Below are 25,949 nucleotides of genomic sequence, written 5' to 3'. Positions count from 1 at the left end.
AGGCTATAAGACAAAAGCCGGGTATGTGCAAGCCAACAATCTATCCATGAGACAGATACAGTCAGCATACCTTACAATGGCAGCCTTGTGCACTATGAGACATTCAAAACCAGCTGTCACCTGCCTGAGAGCCAGTATGCCTTAAAGTTGCTTCATATCTGTTGGATGGCTTGGGTGGACCTGCACACCTAGATCATTATCATTTGACAAAAAGTTTTCTGATTGTCCTAACATAATATTCAATTACCTTTCTATACAGTTTTGCCATGCAAACTCATTTGCATAAACATGGGCATATGGGAAATACATGCAAATGAGCAGAATCTGCCTTGTTTTTCAGCTGAAAAACCATTTGCGATGAAAATTTGCGATCTACACGACTTATGAACAGCGCCATCTATTGAATTCATAGTCTTGTCATAAGACTATGAAACCAATAGATGGCGCTGTTTGTGAGTCATGAACAGCGCCATCTATTGGATTTATAGTCTTGTCATAAGACTATGAAACTAATAACATATAAAGCATCATCAATCTTTACATAAAGACGTGAAATGAGACACTGTACACCTCCAGGAATACCTATAATAAAAAGAAAACTTTAAACCACATCACCTGTATAGAAGGGGGGAGGGTTAGGGGGGAAGAGAAATGTTTAGGGAAAGGATTATTGCACTGTTTATATGTGTTTTATCTTTGTTTTCACTGCACATATCTGTAAAAAAGTAATATGACCTGTAATTTGATCCAATATGTACCTTTGAATGCAAATGGGCAAATTATATCAAAACCTAATAAAATGTATAAAAAAAAAAGTCTATGAAACCAATAGATGGCGATGTTCATGAGTCAAGAACAGCGCCATCTATTGGATTCATAGTCGTGTCATAAGACTATGAAACCAATAGATGGCGCTGTTCATGAGTCATGAACAGCGGCATCTATTGGATTCATAGTCTTTTCATAAGATTATGAATCCAATAAATGGCGCTGTTCATGAGTAGTGTTGATCGCAAATTTTCCATGCAAATGGTGTTTCAGCTGAAAAACAAGCAGATTCAGCTAATTTGCATATGCTCACGATTATGCAAATAAGTTTACATGACAAAACTGTATAGAAAGGTTATTGAATATTATGTTAGAACAATCAGAAAACTTTTTGTCACCCTAATGATATTGATCTAGGTGCACAGGTCCACCTAAGCCAGCCAACAGTTATAAGGCAACTTTAAACTTACGGGCTCTCAGTCAGATGAGAGCTGGTTTTGAATGTGCACAAGGCTGCCATTGTAAGGTATGCTGACTGTATCTGTCTCATGGATAGATTGTTGGCTTGCACATACCCGGCTTTTGTCTTATAGCCTTTGTGTGGTTGTCTATTGTATGTCATAGGTAATGGGAGTCCAAGATGCATCCAGACATCCTTCCCATGCTGTTTCCAAACCATTTAGGTGGTGTTTCCATCAATTTCTAACCTTTTTCTGTGAACCAGACACCCTCTCTTCTTCAGAGCAGGGGGTGCCTGGTTTAATTCTCGGGTCTCCTATTGATTTTCATTGTGTTCAATTGTGCTCGAGCATACACAGTATTCAGCCGAACACTGCGATGTGCCGAGCATAGCAATGCTCGAGCCAAACTGCTGTTTAGACGAGCATGCTCGCTCAACACTAGGTTATTCACTTTAGAAACAAAGACGACTGAGGGGAGATCTAATAACTATGTATAAGTATATCCAGGGTTAGTACAGAGATCTCTCCCATCATATATTTATCCCCAGGATTGTGACGAGTGGACATCCTCTGCGTCTGGAGGAAAGAAGGTTTGTACACAAACATAGAAGAGGATTCTTTACGGTAAGAGCAGTGAGACTATGGAACTCTCTGCCTGAGGAGGTGGTGATGGTGAGTTCACTAAAAGAGTTCAAGAGGGGCCTGGATGTATTTATGGAGTGTAAAAATATAACAGGCTATAGCTACTAGAGATGGGTCGTTGATCCTGGGAGTTATTTTGATTGCCTGATTGGAGTCGGGAAGGATTTTTTTTCCCCTTAAGTAGGAAAAATTGGCTTCTACCTCACAGGGTTTTTTTGCCTTCCTCTGGATCAACTTGCAGGATTACAGGCTGAACTGGATAGACAGATGTATTTTTTAGGCCTTCTAAACTATGTTACTATGTGTTCCACAAGTATTAAATCAAAATCGAGGTGAAATTTAAACATTTTTGCAGATTTCCCATTTGAATCCATTTTTTTCCTGTAAAGCAGCAAGATTTAACAGCAAAACAAACCATGTTTATTACCCTGATTCAACAGTTTACTTTTTTGGAGGGCATATTTTGTGGGAATGGTTTTTGGGTGCCATTACACACTTGAAGAGACTCTGAGGTACCTCCACAGTGGAAATCTAATAAAGTGACCCCATTTTGGAAACATTCCTTCAGGGAATGTATTGAGCGCTGTAGTGAGTGCTTTGGCCCCAAGGGTGTTTCATAGAATTAAGAAACACTTGGCTATGTCAATGAAAAATTACATTATTTCCAATAAAATGTTGCTTTAGCCTGTGAGTTTTTTATTTTTGAAAAGGATTAACAGGAAAAAACACCCTGCAATTTGTTACCCATCTTCTCCTGAATACGGTAACACCTCTTGTGTAATCATTAACCACTGCTTGGGCACCCTGCAGGGTTCAGAAGAGAAAGAGCACCAAGTGCATTTGAGGCCTAGTTTGGTGACTTATACAGCACTGACCGACAACTGCAAAGACTCTGAGGTTAAATTAAAAAAAGAAACCCTCAAGAAGTGACTCACTTTGGAAACTATACCCCTCATAGAATTTACGAAGAAGCGTCCTAGCAGTGATTGACAAACTTCCCTGTATGACTGTGCATAGAGTAATACCTGATAGGAATTTCACCATAGCATCAAACATAGAGATGAACAAGGTGTTTATTAGCATTGATGTGAAATCATTTCTTACACTAAGATCAAAAGAGCTATTGTGCAAATATATCTGATATTAGTCCAAAAGTCACCATACACATTAGTGTAAGGCTACATGCACACGACAGTATGCCATCCGTTGTTTTTTTTGCGGATCCATTGTAACAATGCCTAAACTGGACAAGAATAGGACATGTTCTATTTTTTTTTTGCGGGGCTACGGAATGGACATACTGATGCGGACAGCACACGATGTGAAAATGAATGGGTCTGCATCCTATCCACACAAAAAAACGGAACGGACACGGAAACAAACAACGTCCGTGTGCATGAAGCTTAAAGTTGATCAAAATGGACAATATCAACCAAAATGCTTGCATTGTGGGTGATATTTAACAATGGACAGTAGAGATGTCCCGAACTATTCGCCGGCGAAGAGTTCCCGGCGAACATCGCTTGTTTGTGTTCGCCGCGGCGGGCGAACATATGCGATGTTCGGTCCACCCCCTATACGTCGTCATTGAGCAAACTTTGACCCTGTACCTCACAGTCAGCAGACACATTCCAGCCAATCAGCATACCCTCCCTCCCAGACCCTCCCACCTCCTATAAAAAAGCAAGGACGGCAGCCCTCTTAGATTCATTCTGAAGCTGCAGTGTTAGTTAGAGCAGGGAGAGTGCTGCTGCTGCTGAATTAATAGGGAAAGCGTTAGCTAGGCCAGTGTTCTGTGTCCACTCCAGTCCTCAAAGACTCATCTGCTGTAAGGACAGCGTCCTGATAGCACCCCAAAAAGCCCTTTTTTGGGCTGGTACATCAGTCTGCTTTTATTTATTTTTTTCTATATATATATTGCAGTTGTCTGCCAGTGTGTGAGAGGCCACAGGCCCACAGACTGCACTGTGTGCACACCACTCATATAGGGTGGCACAGTACCTTGCAGATAAAAAAAGTCATTTAATTTTTCCTCTGTAATATAATTGCAGTTGCCTGCCAGTGAGTGTCAGGCCCACTGACTGTACTGTGCCCACCACTCATATCGGGTGGCACAGTACCTTGCAGATAAAAAAGTCATTAAATTTTTTCTCTGTAATATAATTGCAGTTGCCTGCCAGTGAGTGTCAGGCCCACTGACTGTACTGTGCCCACTGCCCACCGCTCATATAGGGTGGCACAGTACCTTGCAGATAAAAAAAAGTCATTACATTTTTCCTCTGTAAGATAATTACAGTTGCCTGCCAGTGAGTGTCAGGCCCACTGACTGTACTATGCCCACTGCCCACCACTCATATAGGGTGGCACAGTACCTTGCAGATAAAAAAAAAGTCATTTAATTTTTTCTCTGTAATATAATTGCAGTTGCCTGCCAGTGAGTGTCAGGCCCACAGACTGAACTGTGCCCACTGCCCACCACTCATATAGGGTGGCACAGTAAGTTACACGCATAGTACCACTAATCTAAAAAAAATGACAGGCAGAGGTAGGCCACCCCGCAGGGGCCGTCGTGGTGCTGTGATTTCCTTTGGCCCTAGAATAATGCCCAGTGTTCAGAGGCCACATACCCTGAACTCAAAAAATTCTGAGGACATAGTTGACTGGCTTACACAGGACACCCAATCTTCTACAGCTTCCGCTCGGAACCTTGACGCACCATCCTCCTCCAGCTCAGCTTCGGGCACTTCTCAAGTTACCACTCGCCCGCCGCCACCACCAACACTAGCACCACAGCCGCTTCACTTGATCTGTCAGAGGAGTTATTTATACATCAGTTGGAAGAAATGAGTGATGCGCAACCATTATTGCCAGAGGATGTAGATAACAGGGATATGTCTCAGTCAGGCAGCATTTCACACATGGACGTACGGTGTGATGATGATGATGTTGTACCCGCTGCTGCTTCCTTTGCTGAGTTTCCAGATACAAGTGAAGCGGTTGATGATGATGATGTGTCCGTGGATGTCTCGTGGGTGCCCGCTCGAAGAGAAGAAGAACAAGGGGAAAGTTCAGATGGGGAGACAGAGAGGAGGAGGAGATGAGTTGGAAGCAGGGGGAGGTCGTCGCAAGGAGCTAGTGGCACGGTCAGACAGCATGTATCGGCACCCGGGGTCAGCGAGACAGCACGCCAATCAACGCATGCTGTTGCCACCACCCGAATGCCGTCATTGCAAAGCTCAGCAGTGCGGCATTTTTTTTTGTGTGTCTGCCTCTGATAATAGCAATGCCATTTGCAACCTGTGCCAAAAGAAACTGAGTTGTGGGAAGTCCAACACCCACCTAGGTACAACTGCTTTGCGAAGGCACATCACAAACATCTATGGGATCAACACATGAGTACAAGCAGCACACAAACTCAAAGCCACCATCCTCCTCCTGGTCCAGCATCTTCAGCCACGTCAACCATTGCTGTCCTCCTTGCCCCCTCTCAACCACCCGCCACTCCGCCTCTCACCTTCAGCAGTTCCTGCTCATCTGTCCACAGTTAGGTGTCTGTCAAGTAAATGTTTGAGCGTAAGAAGCCAATGTCACAGAGTCACCCCCTTGCCCGGCGTCTGACAGCTGGCTTGTCGGAACTCTTAGCCCGCCAGCTTTTACCATACAAGCTGGTGGAGTCTGAGGCCTTCAAAAATTTGCAGCTATTGGGACACCGCAGTGGAAGGTACCTGGCCGAATTTATTTTTCTCAAAAGGCAATCCCCAACCTGTACTCTATTGTGGAAAAGGAAGTCATGGCATGTCTAGCACACAGTGTTGGGGCAAGGGTCCATCTGACCACTGATACCTGGTCTGCAAAGCACGGTCAGGGCAGGTATATCACGTACACTGCGCACTGGGTAAACCTGCTGACGGTTGCCAAGCATGGAATGCGTGGCTCTGCAGCGGAGTTGGTGACACCGCCACGACTTGCAGGCAGGCCTGCTGCCACCTCCTCTACTCCTTTAACTCCATCCTTTTCGCTAACTTCCTTGGCTGAGTCCTCTACTGCTGCTGCGTCTTGCTCCACATCAACAGCACCCCCCCCCCAGCTCCCCAGGGGCTATTCCACATCCCGGATACGACAGTGTCATGCCGTCTTGGGGTTGACTTGCCTGAAAGCAGAGAGTCACACCGGACCAGCACTCCTGTCCGCCCTAAACGCACAGGTGGATAAGTGGCTGACCCCGCACAAACTGGAGATCGGCAAAGTGGTGTGTGACAACGGAAGCAATCTGTTGGCGGCATTGAATTTGGGCAAGTTGACACATGTGCCGTGCATGGCACATGTGTTGAATCTGATCGTACAACGCTTTGTGTATAGGTACCCAGGCTTACAGGATGCCCTCAAGCAGGCCAGCAAGGTGTGTGGCCATTTCAGGCGTTCCTACACGGCCATAGCGCACTTTTCCGATATTCAGCGGCGAAACAACATGCCAGTGAGGCGCTTGATTTGCGACAGCCCGACACGTTGGAATTCAACACTCCTAATGTTCGACCGCCTGCTCCAACAAGAAAAATCTGTCAACGAGTATTTGTATGACCGGGGTGCTAGGATAGCCTCTGCGGAGCTGGGTATTTTTTTGCCACGTTACTGGACGCTCATGCGCAATGCCTGTAGGCTCATGCGTCCTTTTGAGGAGGTGACAAACCTAGTCAATCGCACCAAAGGCACCATCAGCGACCTCATCCCATTTGTTTTCTTCCTGGAGCGTGCCCTGCGAAGAGTGCTGTATCAGGCCGTAGAAGAAGAAGAGTTGTGGTCACCATCACCACCAGAAACAGCCTTATCATCATCGCTTGCTGGACTTGCGGCAACGCTGGGTGAGGAGTCTGAGGAAGAGGAGTCAGAGGAGGAATGTGGCTTTGAGGAGGAGGAAGACCAACCACAGCAGGCATCCCAGGGTGCTCGTTGGCACCTATCTTGGACCCTATGTTGTACGTGGCTGGGGGAAGAACAGACCTTCAATGAGATCAATTCCCCTTCGTGATCGTTACCTTGTTGTGGTGAAGGGGCTTCCGTATCACAATGAAGCAATCACCTCTATGAGTGTGTTGGCAATGTTGGCACACCCCAGATGATAAGGTCGTTGCTTCATTGTGAACAGACCAAAAGCGATCGGCTGGATAATTTTTCATAGAAAAAACATTAATTTTCTTTGTGATCATCTAAGGTGATCATTAAAGCCTACTAGGCCAACAATGGGCCCACACTGCAGAATCATTGTTTTCTGGGTCACTTAACTGTCACTGAACTACCTCAGCACGACCATAGGCTTTGAAAAACCGGCATCCTCTGCAATCTCCCTAACGTGCGCAGGAGCACAGTCATCACTACACCAAGATTGACGCATAGAAAAATAAAATTTATGTCATGAGTGTGTCAACTATTGACAACTCTTTGCTGTTGTTTGCGGTGCGTTAAACAGGGAGTTTGGTCTGTCAGAGTTTGGTCTGTCACAGTGAAGTGGGTGTAACCCTTACACTACCTGTTTGATACAACATCATACCTGATCGTATACACACACTGGATGTTTTAAAGCACGTTATTCCAAACAATTTAGGAATGTTAGGTGATTTATGCCCTTTATGGATTAAAACCCGACTCTGCGTCAACTACGTAATTTTCCATCAGAGTTTTGCCATGGCATGCCACAGTCCAGGTGTTAGTCCCCTTGAAACAACTTTTCCATCACTATTGTGGCCAGAAAGAGTCCCTGTGGGTTTTAAAATTCGCCTGCCTATTGAAGTCTATGGCGGTTCGCCCACATTTGCGGAAATTCGCATTCGCCCTTCGCGAACGGAAAATTTTATGTTCGCGACATCTCTAATGGACAGTTGTTTTAATCAACTGATGACCATTATCATATGAAAAGAAGTCGACCTTGTTTGAAATTTTTGTCCCATAATTGGATAAAACATATTTTGTTCAAAGAAAGAGTTTTTTGAAAGAGTTCTTGAATGAAAACTGATTCTTTGAAAGAACGCTTCCATCCCTCGCCATGTTTCATTGAACATGTATAGCCAGTCTGAGCCACTGTATGGACTAAAATGCAAATGGCTGTCTGCGCAAAATTATGGTTCAACAGCTCAAACAACATCTATGTGTATGGCCAGCTGCTCACATTTTAACAGTACTACTGACAAAACATATTTAATGCTTAAAATAAAGACATAAAATACACACAAATTTTTCTTGAAACTTCTTTCACTTTACCTTCACTTGCAAACATGTGAAAACTAAATATGCAATAAACTCCTATATCTTATCAAATATGTAGATGCATTCCTTTGCACTCAAGCTGTGAATTCTATATAAATAAAATTTTAACCATCATCTATACATTTACAAAATAGTAGACGACAAGCTTTTCAGTTCATGCGTTTCCATGCTGACAATCATTTATGTCTTCACTTCTCTAGATGAAGCATACTCAGTGATATTTTACCTCATGTATCATGCAGCATAGTTGTGCAATGTGTTGCAGGCCTCGGGAAATAAATCTGGTCTATGAGGTTGGAGCTTAAATGTCAACCTCATTCCGCTTATGTGACCTAGCAAATGACCTCCGAGTGCTGAGGCCAGATCTATGGTCCCTACGTTTTGCTATCTGTAGGTATAAGGTTTAACTCTTGCATTTTTTTTTATTTCTGCACTAAACATTCAATTTTGTTAACTTGTTAACTCAATATGATGACTCTGGGCCTTGTCAAGGATTTTTTTTTTTGTATCAGTGGTTTGAAAAAATGCAAAACGGTAAGGAAAGCTACTGAGCAAGCAAGATTGAGGACAGAGCAGGAAAATGCGCTGTAAACTTTTACCACTTTGTAATAAAAGAATATATAAATAATATTGTATATACATATTACCTCTGTGATTGGTTGGGTCCCTTGATGCTGATGGCAGGGGGGTGTAAGGCAAATCAGGAGAGCGGGAGTCTTTGCCACTTGAAAGCTAGGGATAGAACAAGACAAAATAACGTGAGTCAGCAGAGCTAGGTAAGTAATGCTGCGACATTTGTCTTGCCTTGGTGACAGAATAGAGAATGGTACAATACATGATGCATGAGTATCCTAATGGGAGAAAACATATAAAGGAAAAAGTTCTACTTCATTTTCTATTTCATAAAAAAAATTGGTTTTTGCCAAAAAGTGCACTTTATGAGCCTGCCTGCTACGATAGTTTCATAGTAAGTTCTACAGTGGATTGCGATACTGCTGCAGAGGATTGCAATACTTTAACAAAGCACCCATGCCTACACTTTACATATGAATACTGCTGTGAGTGGGGCCCGGTGTAATAGAGTACAATGACTGCACCAGGCCCCGCCGCGATTCCAACACCAGTTGCCGGTCTCCATCCCCTGTATTGGGGGTAACTATTTCACACAGGGACACTGTTATGGGTGGAATCTGTGGATGACACATATATAGAATAAGATGCTATATGTGTGTAATCCACAGATCTCCCCCATAATAGTGTCATCCACAGATCCCCCATAACAGTGTCATCCACAGATCCCCCCCATAACAGTGTCATCCACAGATCCTCCTCATAACAGTGTCACCCATAGATCCCCATAACATATCATCCACAGACCCCCCATAACAGTGTGTCATCCACAGATCCCTCATAACAGTGCGTCATCCACAGATCCCCTCCATAACAGTGTCATCCACAGATCCCCTCCATAACAGTGTCATCCACAGATCCCCCATAATAGTGTCATCCACAGACCACCATTAGTTCAAAACCCACCAAAAGCACACCTTTTGGTTCAAAATATTTTTTTTCTAATTTTTCTCCTCAAAAACCTAGGTGTGTCTTATGGGCAGGTGCGTCTTATAGGGCGAAAAATACGGGCCATAGAAAAGATCATGGTGTCGGGTTTTGCCAACCAGAACAGAATGATCAGGTGTTTGATTCCATTCACAATGTTTCTATGACCTTTGGACCAATTTCATGGCTTGCTAACATAAAATTTCTTCTAGAAAGATGAATCCTACACCGGTCTTTGCCATGCAAGAGCAATAGAACCAAGGCTAAGCCCTATCTCTCCAAGTGCCTCATAGCAGTCGCATGGTGAGCCATTATTGCAAATATGCCCTGGCTTCTATGCAAAAATGCATCTGTCCTGATTTATTTTTATGATTGGAAGTGCCTCCTAGCATAAAATCTCCCATAGTTGCATAGATTGAAAAAAGACACGTCTATCAAGTTGAGCCTTTCAGAAACATTTTGCCAGTCTGATAAACATTATAAAAATGAATATTGAAAGAAAATAGAAATATTCCCACAATTCCCTGCCAAAAGAGCTCAAACTAAAGCAGATTCATGACTGCCACAACACAAACCAAATACTGACAACAACCTCTTTATTTATATTGATGACCTTTCCTCAGTATAGGTCATGAATAGAGAAGAGCGAATCGAAGCTGACGAAATGGAATTCGTTTAGAATTTCAGGAAAAATTTGATTCGCAACGAATGCGAATTTCCTCGCGCTTCGTGGTAACGAATCGCTTTTTTCCTAAAATGGCGGCTACATGTGTGAGGACTGAGGACATGGGGCACGGAACTCTGGGAAGGCAGGATCACTCAGATTTACATTCCTGCATGCAGCCAATCAGCAGCCAGCCCTGTGATGCCACAGTCCTATAAATACAGCGGCCATCTTACAGTCCAACGTTCAGAGTACAAGGACAGACGTGTGAAGGCGCTAGGGACAGCAATTGGAAAAACCTGATGGTGAAAAAAAAAGATATAAAAAACTATTTATAAGTGCAGGGAAAGGATAGGGAGGAATCATTCCACAGCATCTTAGTGCAGGGAGAGGTGTCAGAAGGCGCTAGGGACATTGATAGGAAAGCGATTTACAAGTGCAGGAAAGGTTATTTGGGGATCCAAATAGCCATTAGACAGCTCTGTCATTTCAGCTATTTTGGCTGCAAGTGCTATGTTAAAAAGCCTGTAGTGGATTATATCCAGGCCTGGGATTCAGCCAGTTCCCTCAGGTTCTCCAGATCCGGTTGTTAAATTTACAGCCAGATCAGAGAACCGTTTTACCAGCCTAATTCCGACCCGGCCCTCTGGCGGCGGCAGCTAGAGATGAGCATTTGCATTCCATAGTTTAGCTCCCTAGGCTTTTTAAAAGTTGGGTGGTATGTGTGTAATGTATGTATGTATGTATGTATTTATGTGTATGTGTGTTGCATATATATGGTGTATGTATATGTAAACATGTGTTGTGACGCCGCATGTCCGCCGTTAAATAGGGAACTCGTTAAAATTTGGAATCCCACCCCTGCTTATATCTTAGTATCTTTAGTATCTTATATCAGTACTACAAGAAAAATATATACGCATTTCACTTCTGCAGTTATTTCTGTTGAAAGCATATAGGGGTGTATTTCAGTAAAAAAAGATAAATATATATGCACTGCACTGTTGCAGTTATTTCTGGTGAAAGCGTATAGGGGCGTATTTCAGTACTACAAGAAAAATATATACCGTATTTTTCGCCTTATAAGACGCACAGGCCCATAAGACGCACCTAGGTTTTAGAGGAGGACAATAAGAAAAAAAAATTTTTTCATTACAACTCTGGTCAGACCACCAATCAGACCCCCAATGTTAATCAGACCTCAGCTGACAGCCCCAATCAGACCCCCCAATGTTAATAAGACCCAATAAAACCTCAGATCAGACCCCACAGTGTACGACCCCCAATCAGACCTCAGATAAGAGCCCCAATATAAATGAGACTCCCATTCAGACCTCAGATCAGCCCCCATGTCTCTTATCATCAGTCCCCAGCAGCCTCTCATCAGCCCCCAGCCTCTTCTAAGCCCCCTAGCCTCTCATCAGCCCCCAGCCTCTTATCAGCCACCTAGCCTCTTCTAAGCCCCCTAGCTTCTCATCAGCCCCCATGTCTCTTATCATCAGTCCCCAGCAGCCTCTCATCAGCCCCCAGCCTCTTCTAAGCCCCCTAGCCTCTCATCAGCCCCCAGCCTCTTATCAGCCACCTAGCCTCTTCTAAGCCCCCTAGCTTCTCATCAGCCCCCATACCTTGTACACAGGTAGTGTGAAGACTTAGAGGCGGAGCAGGCATGTGTGGCAGGAAAGCCTGCTCCGCCCCTCATCTGCCTGCTCCCAGACTCCCACCAATGTTCTCACTCCCGGCCGGTCCCTATCAACCAGCCCCAGACAGGGCCAGCTGGTCTCTCACCCTTCCACTCAACGCACAGCACAGCAGACCTTTCCCTACCACCCACTGCACACTGCGGCCGGTCCCAATCAGCGAGCATGCGCTGCAGTTACTGGGCTTTCCCTCTTCAGGTAACTTGGATGTTTGCTACATCGTAGGCTGCTGTTCCTATGCAGTGCAGCCTGCGATGTACCAAGCATAATCAATGAGCAGCATATTTTATAAGTCTTTGCCCTGTATTCACCCCATAAGACACACTAGCATTTTCCAAATTTTAGGGAGAAAAGAAAGTGCGTCTTATGGGGCGAAAAATACGGTACGCACTCTAAGTTTTTTTCTGGTCAAAGCGTATAGTGGCCTATTTCAGTCCAACAAGAAAAATATATTCTCAGTTCACTTCTGCAGTTATTTCTGTTGAAAGCGTATAGGGGCATATTTCTGAAAAAGAAAAATATATATATGCACAGCACTGTTGCAGTTATTTCTGGTGAAAGCGTATAGGGTCGTATTTCAGTACTACAAGAAAAATATATACGCACTGCAATCTAAGTTTTTTCTGGTCAAAGCGTATAGTGGCCTTTATCAGTGCAACAAGAAAAATATATTCTTAGTTCACTTCTGCAGTTATTTCTGTTGAAAGCGTATAGTGGTGTATTTCAGTAAAAAATTGAAAATATATATGCACTGCACTGTTGCAGTTATCTCTGGTGAAAGTGTATAGGGGCATATTTCAGTACTACAAGAAAAAATATATGCACTTCACTCTAAGTTTTTTCTGGTCAAACCGTATAGTGGCCTTTTTCAGTCCAACAAGAAAAATATATTCTCAGTTCACTTCTGCAGTTAATTGTGGTGAAAGCGTTTGGTGGCCTATTTCAGTACAAAAATAAAAATATATTCGTCCCTTTTATGGGTGATTTAATTTCCATTTAATTTGTTTAGTTCAGCTACAAGTATGTCAGGCAGAGAAGTGCCAGGCTATGCACAAAGGAGTGGCAGAGGCCTAAATATTTCTGGAGCAAGCAGAGGTAGCAGCAGAGTAAGGAGGCGTGGCAGCAGGAGTCGCAGCAAGAGGCCTGAGCTCCCGGTGTCATCTAGAGGTCGTGTTTTGACCAGCCACCCAGCGGTTATTGATTGGTTAACTCGGTAATCCACGTCACCCAAAGTGACATCAGGCACCCCCAGCCAACACCAACAGTCGGAGGGTTCGTCAGACACAACCCTTAGTTGGCATGGCCCAGGATCAGGCCCTGTGCCCTCACCTGTCCTCAACCTGCCTCTGTCCTTTTCTGTTCCCTCACCGCGATAAGTACTATATGCTGTGGGATCAGCTCCACTTTTCAGCAAGGAAGAGCTACTATAGGACAGTCAGCAGCTACTGCCCAGCCAAGATCTGGAGGAGACATCTGCCGCTTCCTCCACTAGGCGGGAAAGTAGTGATGAGGAGAGTGGCAAAGGAGCTTGTGCTGCAAGCGGTCAGGCTCCTGACCCAAAGACCATTGAGGAGGACATCAGTGACATACAGACACTACTGATGAGACATAATAATGAAGCTGATCACACTTGGGAGCCGGGTGCAGAAGGGGCTTCATCATCATCAGGAGAAGAGGGTGGAAGCTTTCCTGTGAGGCAACGGCTGAGCCAGCAAGGTAGTAGCATGGCTGGGAGTCAGCAGGGTGGCAGCAGTTGCAGGTCGGGAGCCAAACGTACCCAGGGTAGACCACCTGCTTTGCGGCAAACTACCTGCCTGGGAAGTAGTGGTGCAGGGGTTCACGGAGGCAGCGGCCGTAGCAGTCAGTCAGTGCAGCGTGGCAGTTTTTAATTAAGCTGCCCGAGGAGGTTAACATGGCCACATGTAGAATATGTGGGCAGAAGGTGAAGAGTGGCCAGGGTGCCAATGTTGGCACTAAGGCCCTGCGTCAACATATGCAGCGTCGCCATGCAGAGACCTGGGAGAACCGTGGCTCCGATGTGGTGGTCCAGAATGCCACAGTTACCGCTGCATCACCCAGTAGCACACACCCGGTTTCAGCCAGTCAAGGCTCCACCACTAGGGTTGAGCGAACCCGAACTGCAAAGTTCAGGTTCGTACCGAACTTTGCGAGTTCGGGTACCCGGACTCGAACCCAGACTTTTTCACTGAAGTTTGGGTTCAGTGTTCGGGTGATTTTATTATTTTCCGTTATAACATGGTTATAACGGAAAATAATAGCTTTCTTAAGACAGAATGCTAAATAAAATGGCCATGGAGGGGTTAAAACTAAAAAAAAACTCACCTCTTCCACTTGATCGCGCAGCCTTGATCGCGCAGGTCTTCATTTTTCAGGTACTGCGAAAATAACTGCGATGGCATCTGCACGATCAAGTGGATGAGGCGAGTTTTTTTTATTATTTTTAACCCCTCCATGGCCATTTTATTTAGCATTCTGTCTTAAGAATGATATTATTTTCCATTACAACCATGTTATAATGTAAATTAATAAAGTGAAGTTCGGGTCCCCATTGACTTTAATGCGGCCCGGGGTCAAGTTTGGGTCCCGAACCCTGTAATTCGGCCGAATCCGGCAAACCCGAACTTCCACGGGTTCGCTCATCCCTATCCACCACCTCAGCCGAAGGGAGCTGTCTGTCCTTCTCATCTTCTGCTAATCCAGATGCTCCTGCCCCTACTCCTCTTCAGTCATTCTGTCAGCAATCGATCACCGAAACGATTGCCAAGAGACTGCAGTATGCATGTACGCATCCAATGGCGCAGAAGCTGAATGTACTCCTGTCCAAGTTGCTGGTGTTGCAGTACCTCCCTTTCCAAGTCGTGGACTCTGCACCTTTCAGAGAATTGATGGCTTGTGCCGAGCTGAGGTGGAGAGTCCCAAGCCGTCATTTCTTTGCCAAAAAGGCAGTACCAGCCTTGCACAAATATGTTGAACAGAAGATGGGCCAGTGTGGAGCTGTAACTACGGTCAGGGACAGTACATGTCCTTTATGGCCCACTGGGTGAATGTGGTTCCTGCAGAGCCACACCAGCAACTTGGTGTCACGCCCTGCCCTTTGGGTGTTCTGAGACGATCTGTCAGAGTTGCTGCACGTGACTCGATCTGACAGTTTGTTTTGTTTTGGGTTTGAACAGAATCCCACCTCCTATCAGGTGTGGTTTGTTTGGTCATTGGGGAGGCTATTTATTCCTCCCTCTCCCTATAGCCTTTGCGGGTTATACTTCTTCCTTGTTTGTGTGCTGGAAGTTTTGGTGGCTCGTCTGCTCCAACTCATCCAAAGATAAGTCCTTTTCCCTTTTCCCTTCTGTGTCTGTTTTTACTAGGCCCCTAGAGTGACGCTAGCTCCTTCGGTGGTTGAAGGAGCTGGTAGTCTCTTTCCCTTTCTCTACTACTGAGGGTTTGGTCCAATGTGTTTCAGCTTAGGTATGTGGGCATGTGCATATCTACCATCGAGATATGCACATGGGCATAGCAGCGTAGGGAAAGTCTTTTAGGGATTGCTAGGCGATGACCCCTTTGTTCCTAGCTTTTGGGGCCTTGTCAGTTGTTTTGTTTGCTTTACCATTTCCTGTTTCCTTCCTGTGACACCTCCAAGTTGTCACGCCGTTGGTCCTGCGACAATGTCCGCTTCTGCCTCCTCATCCTCCACCATGTCCTCAGCCTCAACTGCCGGGACAAGTCTGAGTTTCCCTCCAGCATACCACATGTGCAGGGCACGGCGGTGTCACGCTGTTTTTCACCTCGTTTCCCTGGGCGAACGGAGTCACACAGGGGAGGAACTTGTCACGACTGTGACTGATCCAGACAGGTCTGGGAGGAGAAGGTCGCAGCGACTTGCTACTCGAGATAGCTTGTGAGTTTGCTCCGTGGTTCAGGGTATGTCATCCGGGTTTTGCCTTGTGAACCTTTTTGTCCTGACTGGGAGTTTGTAGGCATCCTTCTCAGGTGAGTCCTGTCTGCCACTCCCAGCTACTATATTAGTTTCAGTTTCACTTGCAGTCATTGCCAGATATAGTCCTTACTTCCAGTGCTATTCTGACCTTTGAAGGAGATCATTTGACGATGTTGCTGTGGAGCTCTTGCCCGGCGTGGACTGTCGTGTTTGGGATCACCTTCTCTGCTCGTGACTGGATAAGTCTATCTCTGCTGTAGATAGTTTGTTTGTTGCTGTCTTCCCCTGTTGTTCTCCTAGACGTGAGTGATGGTGACTAGTGCTCCCATCGGCCTTTCCCCAGTCTAGTCTTGTTAGGGTGAGTGAGGGTTTAGGCATCCTGCTCGCCGCACGGGTTCACACCCCGTCTAGGGTATCAGGGCAGACAGGTGCCAGCTTAGGGTTAGTCAGGGGTGGCCATTCTATTTCCCATCCGTAGATAAGGATCCCCCTTCCCCTTCGTCTGGTGCGACACGACTGCTGCTGGGATAGCGGTCGTGACAGAACTGCTCCGTGTTCTTCGTCAAGAAATCGAATCCTGGCGGGATTGGAACCATGGTGACCGACAATGGGAAGAACATTGAGTCGGTGCTGCATCAAGGAGGTCTGAGCCATGTGCCCTGCATGGCGCACGTGTTCAATCTGGTGGCAAGAGCAGTACCAGCTCCATCAGCAGCAGCCTGAGTCTACAGTCGCTGATGAGTAGCTTTCTTCAACCGCATAGTGAAGAAACTACTCACCAGCATCAGCAGGTAGACCTTGAGCAGGACCTGAACCAGCAGGTGGTGGCATACTTGGACAGCACCCTGCCATTGAAAATCCGCTGGACTACTGGGCAGCCATACTGGATTTGTGGCTGCAACTGGAAAAGCTGTCTTGCCCGGCAAGTAGTGTGGCATCAGAGCGGGTGTTTAGTGCGGCGGGGGCCATAGTTACCCCAAGGAGAACTTGCCTGTCTACCCAAAATGTGGAGAGACTGACCTTTGTCAAGATGAATCAGGCGTGGATCAGCCAGGATTTCCAACCACCAATTCCTGATGCATCAGACTAGATCATCCATGGTGCCACACCAACACTTTGATAAGGCCTCATGCACACAATGGGTCCGTTGAAAACTCGAAAAATGCACCGTTGTTCATCCACGGCCGTGATCCGTGTTTCCTGCCCGTCCAAAAAATATGACCTGTCCTATTTTTTTGACGGACAACGGTTCACGGACCCATTCAAGTCAATGGGTAAGTGAAAAAACACGGATGCACACAAGATTGGCGTCCGTGATCCGTGGCCATTGGCAACTTTCACACAGACGGATCTCAGATCCGTCTGCATAAAAGCTTTTTCAGATATGAGTTTTCACTTCATGAAAACTCATATCCGACAGTAAATTCTAACACAGAGGCGTTCCCATAGTGATGGGGACGCTTCAAGTTAGAATATACTGAGAACTGTGTACATTACTGCCCCCTGCTGCCTGGCAGCACCCGATCTTTTACAGGGGGCTGTGATCCGCACAATTAACCCCTCAGGTGCCACACCTAAAGGGTTAATTGTGCGTATCATAGCCCCCTGTAAGAGATCAGGTGCTGCCAGGCAGGAGGGGGCAGACCCCCTCCCTCCCCAATATTATATTCATTGGTGGCCAGTGCGGCCTCCCCTCTCCCCCTCCCAGATAAAATCACGTTCCGAATCCCCATCATTGGTGGCCAGTGCGGCCTCACATCTCCCCCCCCTAGTTAAAATCACGTTCCGAATCCCCCATCATTGGTGGCCAGTGCGGCCTCACATCTCCCCCCCCTAGTTAAAATCACGTTCCGAATCCCCCATCATTGGTGGCCAGTGCGGCCTCACATCTCCCCCTCCCCTAGTTAAAATCACGTTCCTCCATCATTGGTGGCAGTGGAGAGTTCCAATCGGAGTCCCAGTTTAATCGCTGGGGCTCCGATCGGTAACCATGGCAACTAGAACGCTACTGCAGTCCTGGTTGTCATGGTTACTTAGCAATTTTTAGAAGCATTATACTTACCTGCGAGCTGCGATGTCTGTGGCCGGCTGGGAGCTCCTCCTACTGGTAAGTGACAGGTCTGTGCTATAGGTAATGCGCCGCACAGACCTTTCACTTACCAGTAGGAGGAGCGCCCGGCCGGTCACAGACATCGCAGCTCGCAGGTAAGTATAATGCTTCTAAAAATTGCTAAGTAACCATGGCAACCAGGACTGCAGTAGCGTCCTGGTTGCCATGGTTACCGATCGGAGCCCCAGCGATTAAACTGGGACTCCGATCGGAACTCTCCACTGCCACCAATGATGGGGGAACGGGATTTTAACTAGGGGGGGGAAATGTGAGGCCGCACTGGCCACCAATGATGGGGGATTCGGAACATGATTTTAACTAGGGGGGGGGGAGGTGAGGCCGCACTGGCCACCAATGGTGGGGGATTCGGAACGTGATTTTAACAAGGGGGGGGAGATGTGAGGCCGCACTGGCCACCAATGATGGGCGATTCGGAACGTGATTTTAACTGGGGGGGGGGGCAGAGGTGAGGCCGCACTGGCCACCAATGAATATAATATTGGGGAGGGAGGGGGTCTGCCCCCTCCTGCCTGGCAGCACCTGATCTCTTTCAGGGGGCTATGATACGCACAATTAACCCTTTAGGTGCGGCACCTGAGGGGTTAATTGTGCGGATCACAGCCCCCTGTAAAAGAGCAGGGGGCAGTCATGTACACAGTTCGTAGGATATTCTAACTTGAACCGTCCCCATCACTATGGGAACGCCTCTGTGTTAGAATATACTGTCGGATATGAGTTTCACGATCTAACTCAAATTCGATGGTGATGGGGACGCTTCAAGTTAAAATATACCATTGGATTGGAGAAAACTCTGATCCTATGGTATATTAACTCCTGACTTTACATTGAAAGTCAATGGGGGACCGATCAGTTTGCAATTGCACCATATTGTGTCAACGTCAAACGGATCTGTCCACATTGACTTGCATTGTAAGTCAGGACGGATCCGTTTGGCTCCGCATGGCCAGGCGGACACCAAAACGACTTTTTTTTCATGTCCGTGGATCATCCAAAAATCAAGGAAGATCCACGGACGAAAATATGATCACGGATCACGGACCACGGACCAATGGAACCCCGTTTTGCGGACCGTGAAAAAATACTGTTGTGTGCATGAGGCCTAAAAGAGACCGGTTTCTTCTGACTATCTGCCTCAGCTACTACTTTGTTGCTGCCACCCACCTGATGCCACACATCTTAGTCAGGAAGAACTGTGCTGAAGAAGGGACAGATAGTGTAGGGAGTGAAATACTAATATTTTTATTGACAAAACTTGTTAGAGACCCAAAAGTCCTTTTAAGGACTCCTGTTGTATCTGGCAGCAATATAATTATTAGCACAACCTAAATTGCGTGGAATTGTTAGAGAGACCCAAAAGTCCTTTTAAGGACTATTGTTGCATCTGGCAGCAATATGATTATTAGCGCAACCTGCGCTAAATTGCGTGGAATTGTTAGAGACCCAAAAGTCCTTTTAAGGACTATAGTTGTATCTGGCAGCAATATATATTTTTAGCGCAACCTGCGCTAAATAGCTTACAATTGTTTGGCCGCTGCAGACAGCGACATTATCTGCCCTACATCTCCTGTCTGACGCGTGCACAGTCTAAAAATATCTCTGACATCCAGTGTACTTTTTCTGTAGACGGTGTCCACCGCGCTACATCTCCTATATAACGTTAGCGCATCTGAAATATCAGTGACATTCAGTGAAATTTTTTTTCGCCGCTGGGGACAGCGAAATTTTCTGCGCTACATCTCCTGTGTAACGTGTGCGTATCCAAAATATCAGTGACATTCAGTCTAATTTTTTTGGTGCTGGTGGCAGCGACATTACCTGTGCTACATCTCCAGTATAACGTTAGGGCATCCGAAATATCAGTGACATTCAGTGCAATTTTCTTTGCTGCTGGTGACAGCGACATTACTTGTGCTATACCTCCTGTATAACGCTTGAGCGTCCTAAATATCAGTGACATTAATTCAGTGTAATATTTTATTAGCCGCTGGTGAGAGCGACATTACTTTCACTATACCTCCTGTATAACGCTTGCGCGTCCTAAATATCAGTGACATTAATTCAGTGTAATATTTTATTAGCCGCTGGTGACAGCGACATTACTTGCGCTATACCTCCTGTATAACGCTTGCGCGTCCTAAATATCAGTGACATTTATTCAGTGTAATATTTTATTAGCCGCTGGTGACAGTGACATTACTTGCGCTATACCTCTTGTATAACGTTTGCGCGTCCTAAATATCAGTGACATTAATTCAGTGTAATTTGTTATTAGCCAGTGGTGACAGCGACATTACTTGCACTATACCTCCTGTATAACGCTTGGGCGTCCTAAATATCAGTGACATTAATTCAGTGTAATATTTTATTAGCCACTGGTGAGAGCGACATTACTTTCACTATACCTCCTGTATAACGCTTGCGCGTCCTAAATATCAGTGACATTAATTCAGTGTAATATTTTATTAGCTGCTGGTGACAGCGACATTACTTGCGCTATACCTCCTGTATAACGCTTGCGCGTCCTAAATATCAGTGTCATTTATTCAGTGTAATATTTTATTAGCCGCTGGTGACAGTGACATTACTTGCGCTATACCTCTTGTATAACGTTTGCACGTCCTAAATATCAGTGACATTAATTCAGTGTAATTTTTTATTAGCCGGTGGTGACAGCGACATTACTTGCGCTATACCCCCTGTATAACGTTTGTGCAACCTAAATATCAGTGACATTCATTCAGTGTCATTTTTTATTAGCCGGTGGTGACAGCAACATTACTTGCGTTATACATCCTGTATAACGTTTGTGCAACCTAAAATTATCTGCGACATTCAGTGTACTTTTTTCATAGACGTTGCAGACCGCAACATTATCTGTGCTACATCTCCTGTTTAACGTGTGATATTTTGTGTACTTTATTTGCGCATACACTTAGAAAACCTGTACTACTGTACATGTGACATACTTGCAAGCATATTTGCTATTTAATATTAAGTGGCTGTGCTGCTTGAGGTGGACACAGTGGCCATGGCCCTGGGCGCGGTGAAACTGTGCCTGCTGCAAGAGCACAAGAAACACACTCATCCACGATACCTAGCTTCATGTCCCCGTTTGCAGGGCGGTGCAGGACACCACTCTTGAAGTCACACCAGTGCGATGAGGTGGTTGGCTGGATTGCAGCAGATAATGCTTCCAGTCGGTTAAGTACCATCCTGTCTTCCACAAAGTCCAGTCTCAGTAGCCAAGAGTCTGGTCAACAGAATCCTCACCCATATCCTCCTTTCTCCCACCATGGAGAGTCTTGGCAAACAAGTGATCCCACAATTAGATATTCCAAGGAGCTCTTTTCAGTGCCATTCCTTGATTTGGACCTCTCTCTTCAAGGCTGCTTGAAGAGGGACATGAGGATATCTTGTGCCCTGATTCCCAAAATCTTGAGCATCCACAGTCACGGATGACGGTGGGGAACGGCAATTAGTGTTTCACGAGGTGGATGATGATGATGAGACACAGTTGCCAATAAGTCAACCACAATTAGTGTCTCAAGAGGTTGATGATGAGGATGAGACACAGTTGTCAATAACTGAGGTTGTTGTTAGGTCAACAAGTCAGGAGTAGTGTTGATCACGAATATTCGAATTTCGCATTTTTATTGCGAATATAGGTACTTTGAAAATTCGTGAAAATTTCGAATATAGTTATATATATTCGAATTTTCTAATATTCGATTTTTTTCTGTTTTTTTTTTTTTTTTATCAGTACACATGATCCCTCACTGCTTCTAGCTTGTGGGCCAATAAGAAGGCTGCAATATACTTGACTTTAGGAGTAGTAGTGTTTGAGAATTTTGCTCTATATTCTTTTTTTTTGAATATTCGCTATATTGCTATATATTCTTGTTTTAGAATATTACGAATATTCGAAAAAACTAAGTTATAGCAATATAGAGAATATTCGAAAAAAATCGAATAGAGCAATTTAGCTATTATAGTGATATAATCTTCTTTGTCTAATAGTTGTAAGTTGAAAAATTCGCAATAAAAAATTAGAATCGGAAAATTCGAATTCCGAAAATTCGCATATTACACAATCATTACCTTTCCGATTTTTTGAGTAAAAAAAAAATCGTGAATTTGTGAATTTTCAACAAATATTCTACAAAATATTCGCGAAATATCGCGAATTCGAATATGACCCCTGCCGCTCATTACTAGTCAGGAGGATAACCAGAATGAGGAAGTGGAAGAGGATGTGGTGGACGACACAAGTCACTGACCCAACCTAGGAAGGTGGAAAGCCGAGCAAGGACAGCAGTACAGGAGAGGAGGGATCCGAAGCACTGCAACAGGCTGGAAGAGGTAGTGGGGTGACAAAATGGAGAAAGCGGGCCACACCAAACAGGGCCGCAAATGTTCCCTGAAGCACCCCCTTGCGGCAATCTCACTTGCCATGGAGTAGGTGTTCCGCAGTCTGGTGCTTTTTTGAGGAAAGTGCGGACGGTAAAAGAATTGTCATTTGCAACTTGTGCTGTACCAAAATGAGCAGGGGCGTGAACACTAGCAACCTCTCCACCACCAGCATGATCCGCCACATGGCATCAAAGCACCCTAATAGGTTGCCCCCTCCAGGTCCTGAGGGGACGCGCAGTCCTGGGCTTTTTCTCTGCCAACCGGTTCTCTGGCCCTCCGGTCGGTGGATGAATTTTTTAAAGCCTTGGGATTAATTTATGATGACCCAGATCGGGTCTCGATGGCGGAATCTAAGTTGCGTACTTTATAACAAGGAGAACATACTGCAGAAGCATATTGTGTTGAGTTTAGGAGATGGGCTACAGAGTCTGGGTGGAATGACCCCGCGCTTCGTAGTCAGTTTTGTCAGGGGTTGTCTGAGAGATTGAAAGATGCCCTCGCTTTTCATGAGTATCCGGATACATTGGAGAATGCTATGTCTCTGGCAGTACGGTTAGATAGACGCATAAGAGAGAGGCGTAAGGTCCCCTCCGCGCGAGGGATCCCTTCTGTGAGTGGTTTCATCTCACCAGTTCCCCAGAGTATTATGACATGTAATTCTGGGGTAGGGGAGGAACCCATGCAGCTGGGTCAGGTGTCGTTCCGTTCTGGTAATAGGAACTTTAGGAGGTTGCATAAGCTATGTTATTACTGTGGGAAAAGTGGTCATTTTGTTTATGCTTGTCCTTTTGTTAAATCGCAGGTTGATGATAAAGAACCACAAAGAGGTTTACTTAAAGAGAAAAAAAAAACATCCCTGACTCTTGGTAGTGTGAATGGGGTGCTGGAGCAAGCAAGTATGCAATCTCCCTGCAATACTCATTTTCTCCTTCCTGCTATGGTGGCGCTAGACACAAGAAAATGTAATTTTTAAGTATTCATTGATTGTGGTGCTGAGGTAAACATCATTGATTATCTTTTTCTTCAAAATCTGGGCCTAAGTACTTGCACCTTAGAAAGAGAGATTCCGGTGTTCGCAATTGATTCTTCCCCTCTTTCTCAAAGAAGTCTCACTCATATTGCTCATTGTATTCAGTTAAGGGTGGGTGATTCACATGTTGAGATAATTTCTTGTTTTGTCATGAAGGACTTGCCCGCTCTTATGGTCTTAGGTTTACCGTGGTTGACAAAACATAACCCGACAATAGATTGGCAGACAAGGCAGATCATTGGTTGGAGTGAATTTTGTTCGGACAATTGTCTTGGTGCATCTATTTCTGGGGTGTCTACTACGGTTTTACCTCAGTATCTCTCAGATTTTGCGGATGTATTTTCGGAGGGTGGGGCTCAGGAATTGCCTCCTCATCGTGAATATGATTGTCCAGTTAATCTCATCCCAGGGGCTAAGTTGCCAAAGTCTCGGCTATACAATCTTTCTCAACCCGAAAGAGAGGTCATGCGGAGGTATATTGCAGAGAGTTTGGCAAAGGGTCATATTAGGCCATCTAAATCTCTGGTCGCAGTTGGTTTTTTCTTTGTTAAGAAAAAGGATGGATCGCTTAGACCCTGTTTGGATTTCCGGGAATTGAACCACATTACGGTCCGTGATCCGTATCCCCTTCCTTTGATCTCTGACCTTTTTGATCAAATTGTTGGAGCCAAGGTGTTCTCCAAGTTAGATTTAAGAGGGGCCTACAATCTGATCAGAATCAAGGAGGGGGATGAGTGAAAAACAGCCTTCAACACACACAAGGGTCATTTCAAGAATCTGGTTAAGCCTTTTGGGTTAACTAACGCGCCAGCGGTGTTTCAGCGATTTGTCAATGACATTTTCCATCATTTTGTGGGAAGGTTCATTGTAATTTACTTGGATGACATTCTAATTTACTCTCCTGATCTGAAGACTCATCAGGATCACGTGAGACCGGTTTTGTTGATCCTTCGGGAGAATAAATGATATGCTAGATTGGAGAAATGTGTGTTTTCTGTTCAGGAGCTTCCGTTTCTGGGTTATCTGCTTTCCTACTCTGGTTTTCGTATGGACCCCGAAAAGGTCCGGGCGGTTCTGGAATGGGACCGACCGGAGAATCAGAAAGCTTTGATGCGGTTTTTGGGGTTTACCAATTATTATAGAAATTGTATCTTGTACTACTCTACTATTGTAAAAACCCTGACCGATATGACTAAGAAAGGCGTCGACTTCTCTGTCTGCTCGGATGAGGCATTGCAGGCCTTTTCTGCTATTAAGGAATGTTTTGCATCTGCTCCCATTCTGACGCAGCCCGATGTGTCTCAGCCATTCGTGGTGGAGGTGGATGCATCAGAGGTGGGGGTTGGAGCAGTGTTGCCGCAGGGTTCTTCTCCTGGCAAGTGGCGTCCGTGTGCTTTTTTTTCCAAGAAGCTCTCGGTCGCCGAGAGGAATTATGATGTAGGAGATAGGGAATTGCTGGCCATCAAATTGGCCTTTGAGGAATGGCGTCACTGGATGGAGGGGGCGTCTCATCCCGTTACGGTATATACTGATCATAAGAACTTGGCTTACCTGCAATCTGCCAAGCGTCTGAATCCTAGACAGGCTAGATGGTCACTGTTCTTTACTAGGTTCAACTTTGTGGTTACTTTTCGCCCGGGGGTTAAAAACGTCAAGGCAGATGCATTGTCTCATAGTTTTCCTGGGGGAAGTGATTCAGAGGATCCTGCTCCGATTTTGGCTGATGGGGTGGTTGTCTCCGCTCTGTACCCCGAGTTGGAGATGGAGGTGTTGGGAGCCCAGGAGGAGGCTCCGGATTCTTGTCCCCAGGTAGGTTGTTTGTTCCTGCTGGATTGCGATACAAGGTATTCAAGGAACATCACGATACTGTCCTTGCGGGACATCCTGGGGGCAAGTCCACCTTTGATCTGATTTCCTGAAGGTTCTGGTGACCCGGGTTACGTAAGAGTGTTGAGGATTATGTAGCAGCCTGTGAGACCTGTGCACGGTCAATGGTTGCTCACACTCGACCTTCTGGTTCACTTCTTCGTTTGTCTATTCCATCTCGTCCTTGGACGCACTTGTCTATGGACTTTATTACTGATCTACCGAGTTCCTCCGGGAAAACTGTGATTTTGGTGGTTGTTGACAGTTTCAGTAAAATGGCTCACTTTGTATCGTTAGCTAATCTGCTCAATGCCAAGACTCAGGATCAGGTTTTTGTGGATAACATCGTGAAATTACATGGCATTCCTTCGGATGTGGTTTCTGATAGGGGCATGCAGTTTGTTTCCAGGTTTTGGAGGGCGTTCTGCTCTCGTCTTGGTATCCAACTTTCGTTCTCTTCGGCTTTTCATCCGCAGTCGAATGGGCAGACAGAGCGTACTAATCAAAACCTGG

General features: G+C 45.5%; 1 protein-coding gene across 1 annotated transcript in view; it reads right to left on the bottom strand.

Moving 5' to 3' along the window:
- LRMDA (leucine rich melanocyte differentiation associated) overlaps nucleotides 1–25,949 on the bottom strand; it is a 1,445,047-nt gene that overhangs the window by 242,167 nt on the left and 1,176,931 nt on the right. The window contains exon 6 of the mRNA XM_040436084.1: nucleotides 8,777–8,861. Within this exon, the coding sequence (XP_040292018.1) occupies nucleotides 8,777–8,861 (85 nt within the window). The remainder of the gene's footprint in view (nucleotides 1–8,776; nucleotides 8,862–25,949) is intronic.

The sequence above is a fragment of the Bufo bufo genome, chromosome 6 (assembly GCF_905171765.1).
Source record: "Bufo bufo chromosome 6, aBufBuf1.1, whole genome shotgun sequence".
Lineage (NCBI taxonomy): Eukaryota > Metazoa > Chordata > Amphibia > Anura > Bufonidae > Bufo > Bufo bufo.
This window is presented reverse-complemented; position numbering and strand designations above follow the sequence as displayed.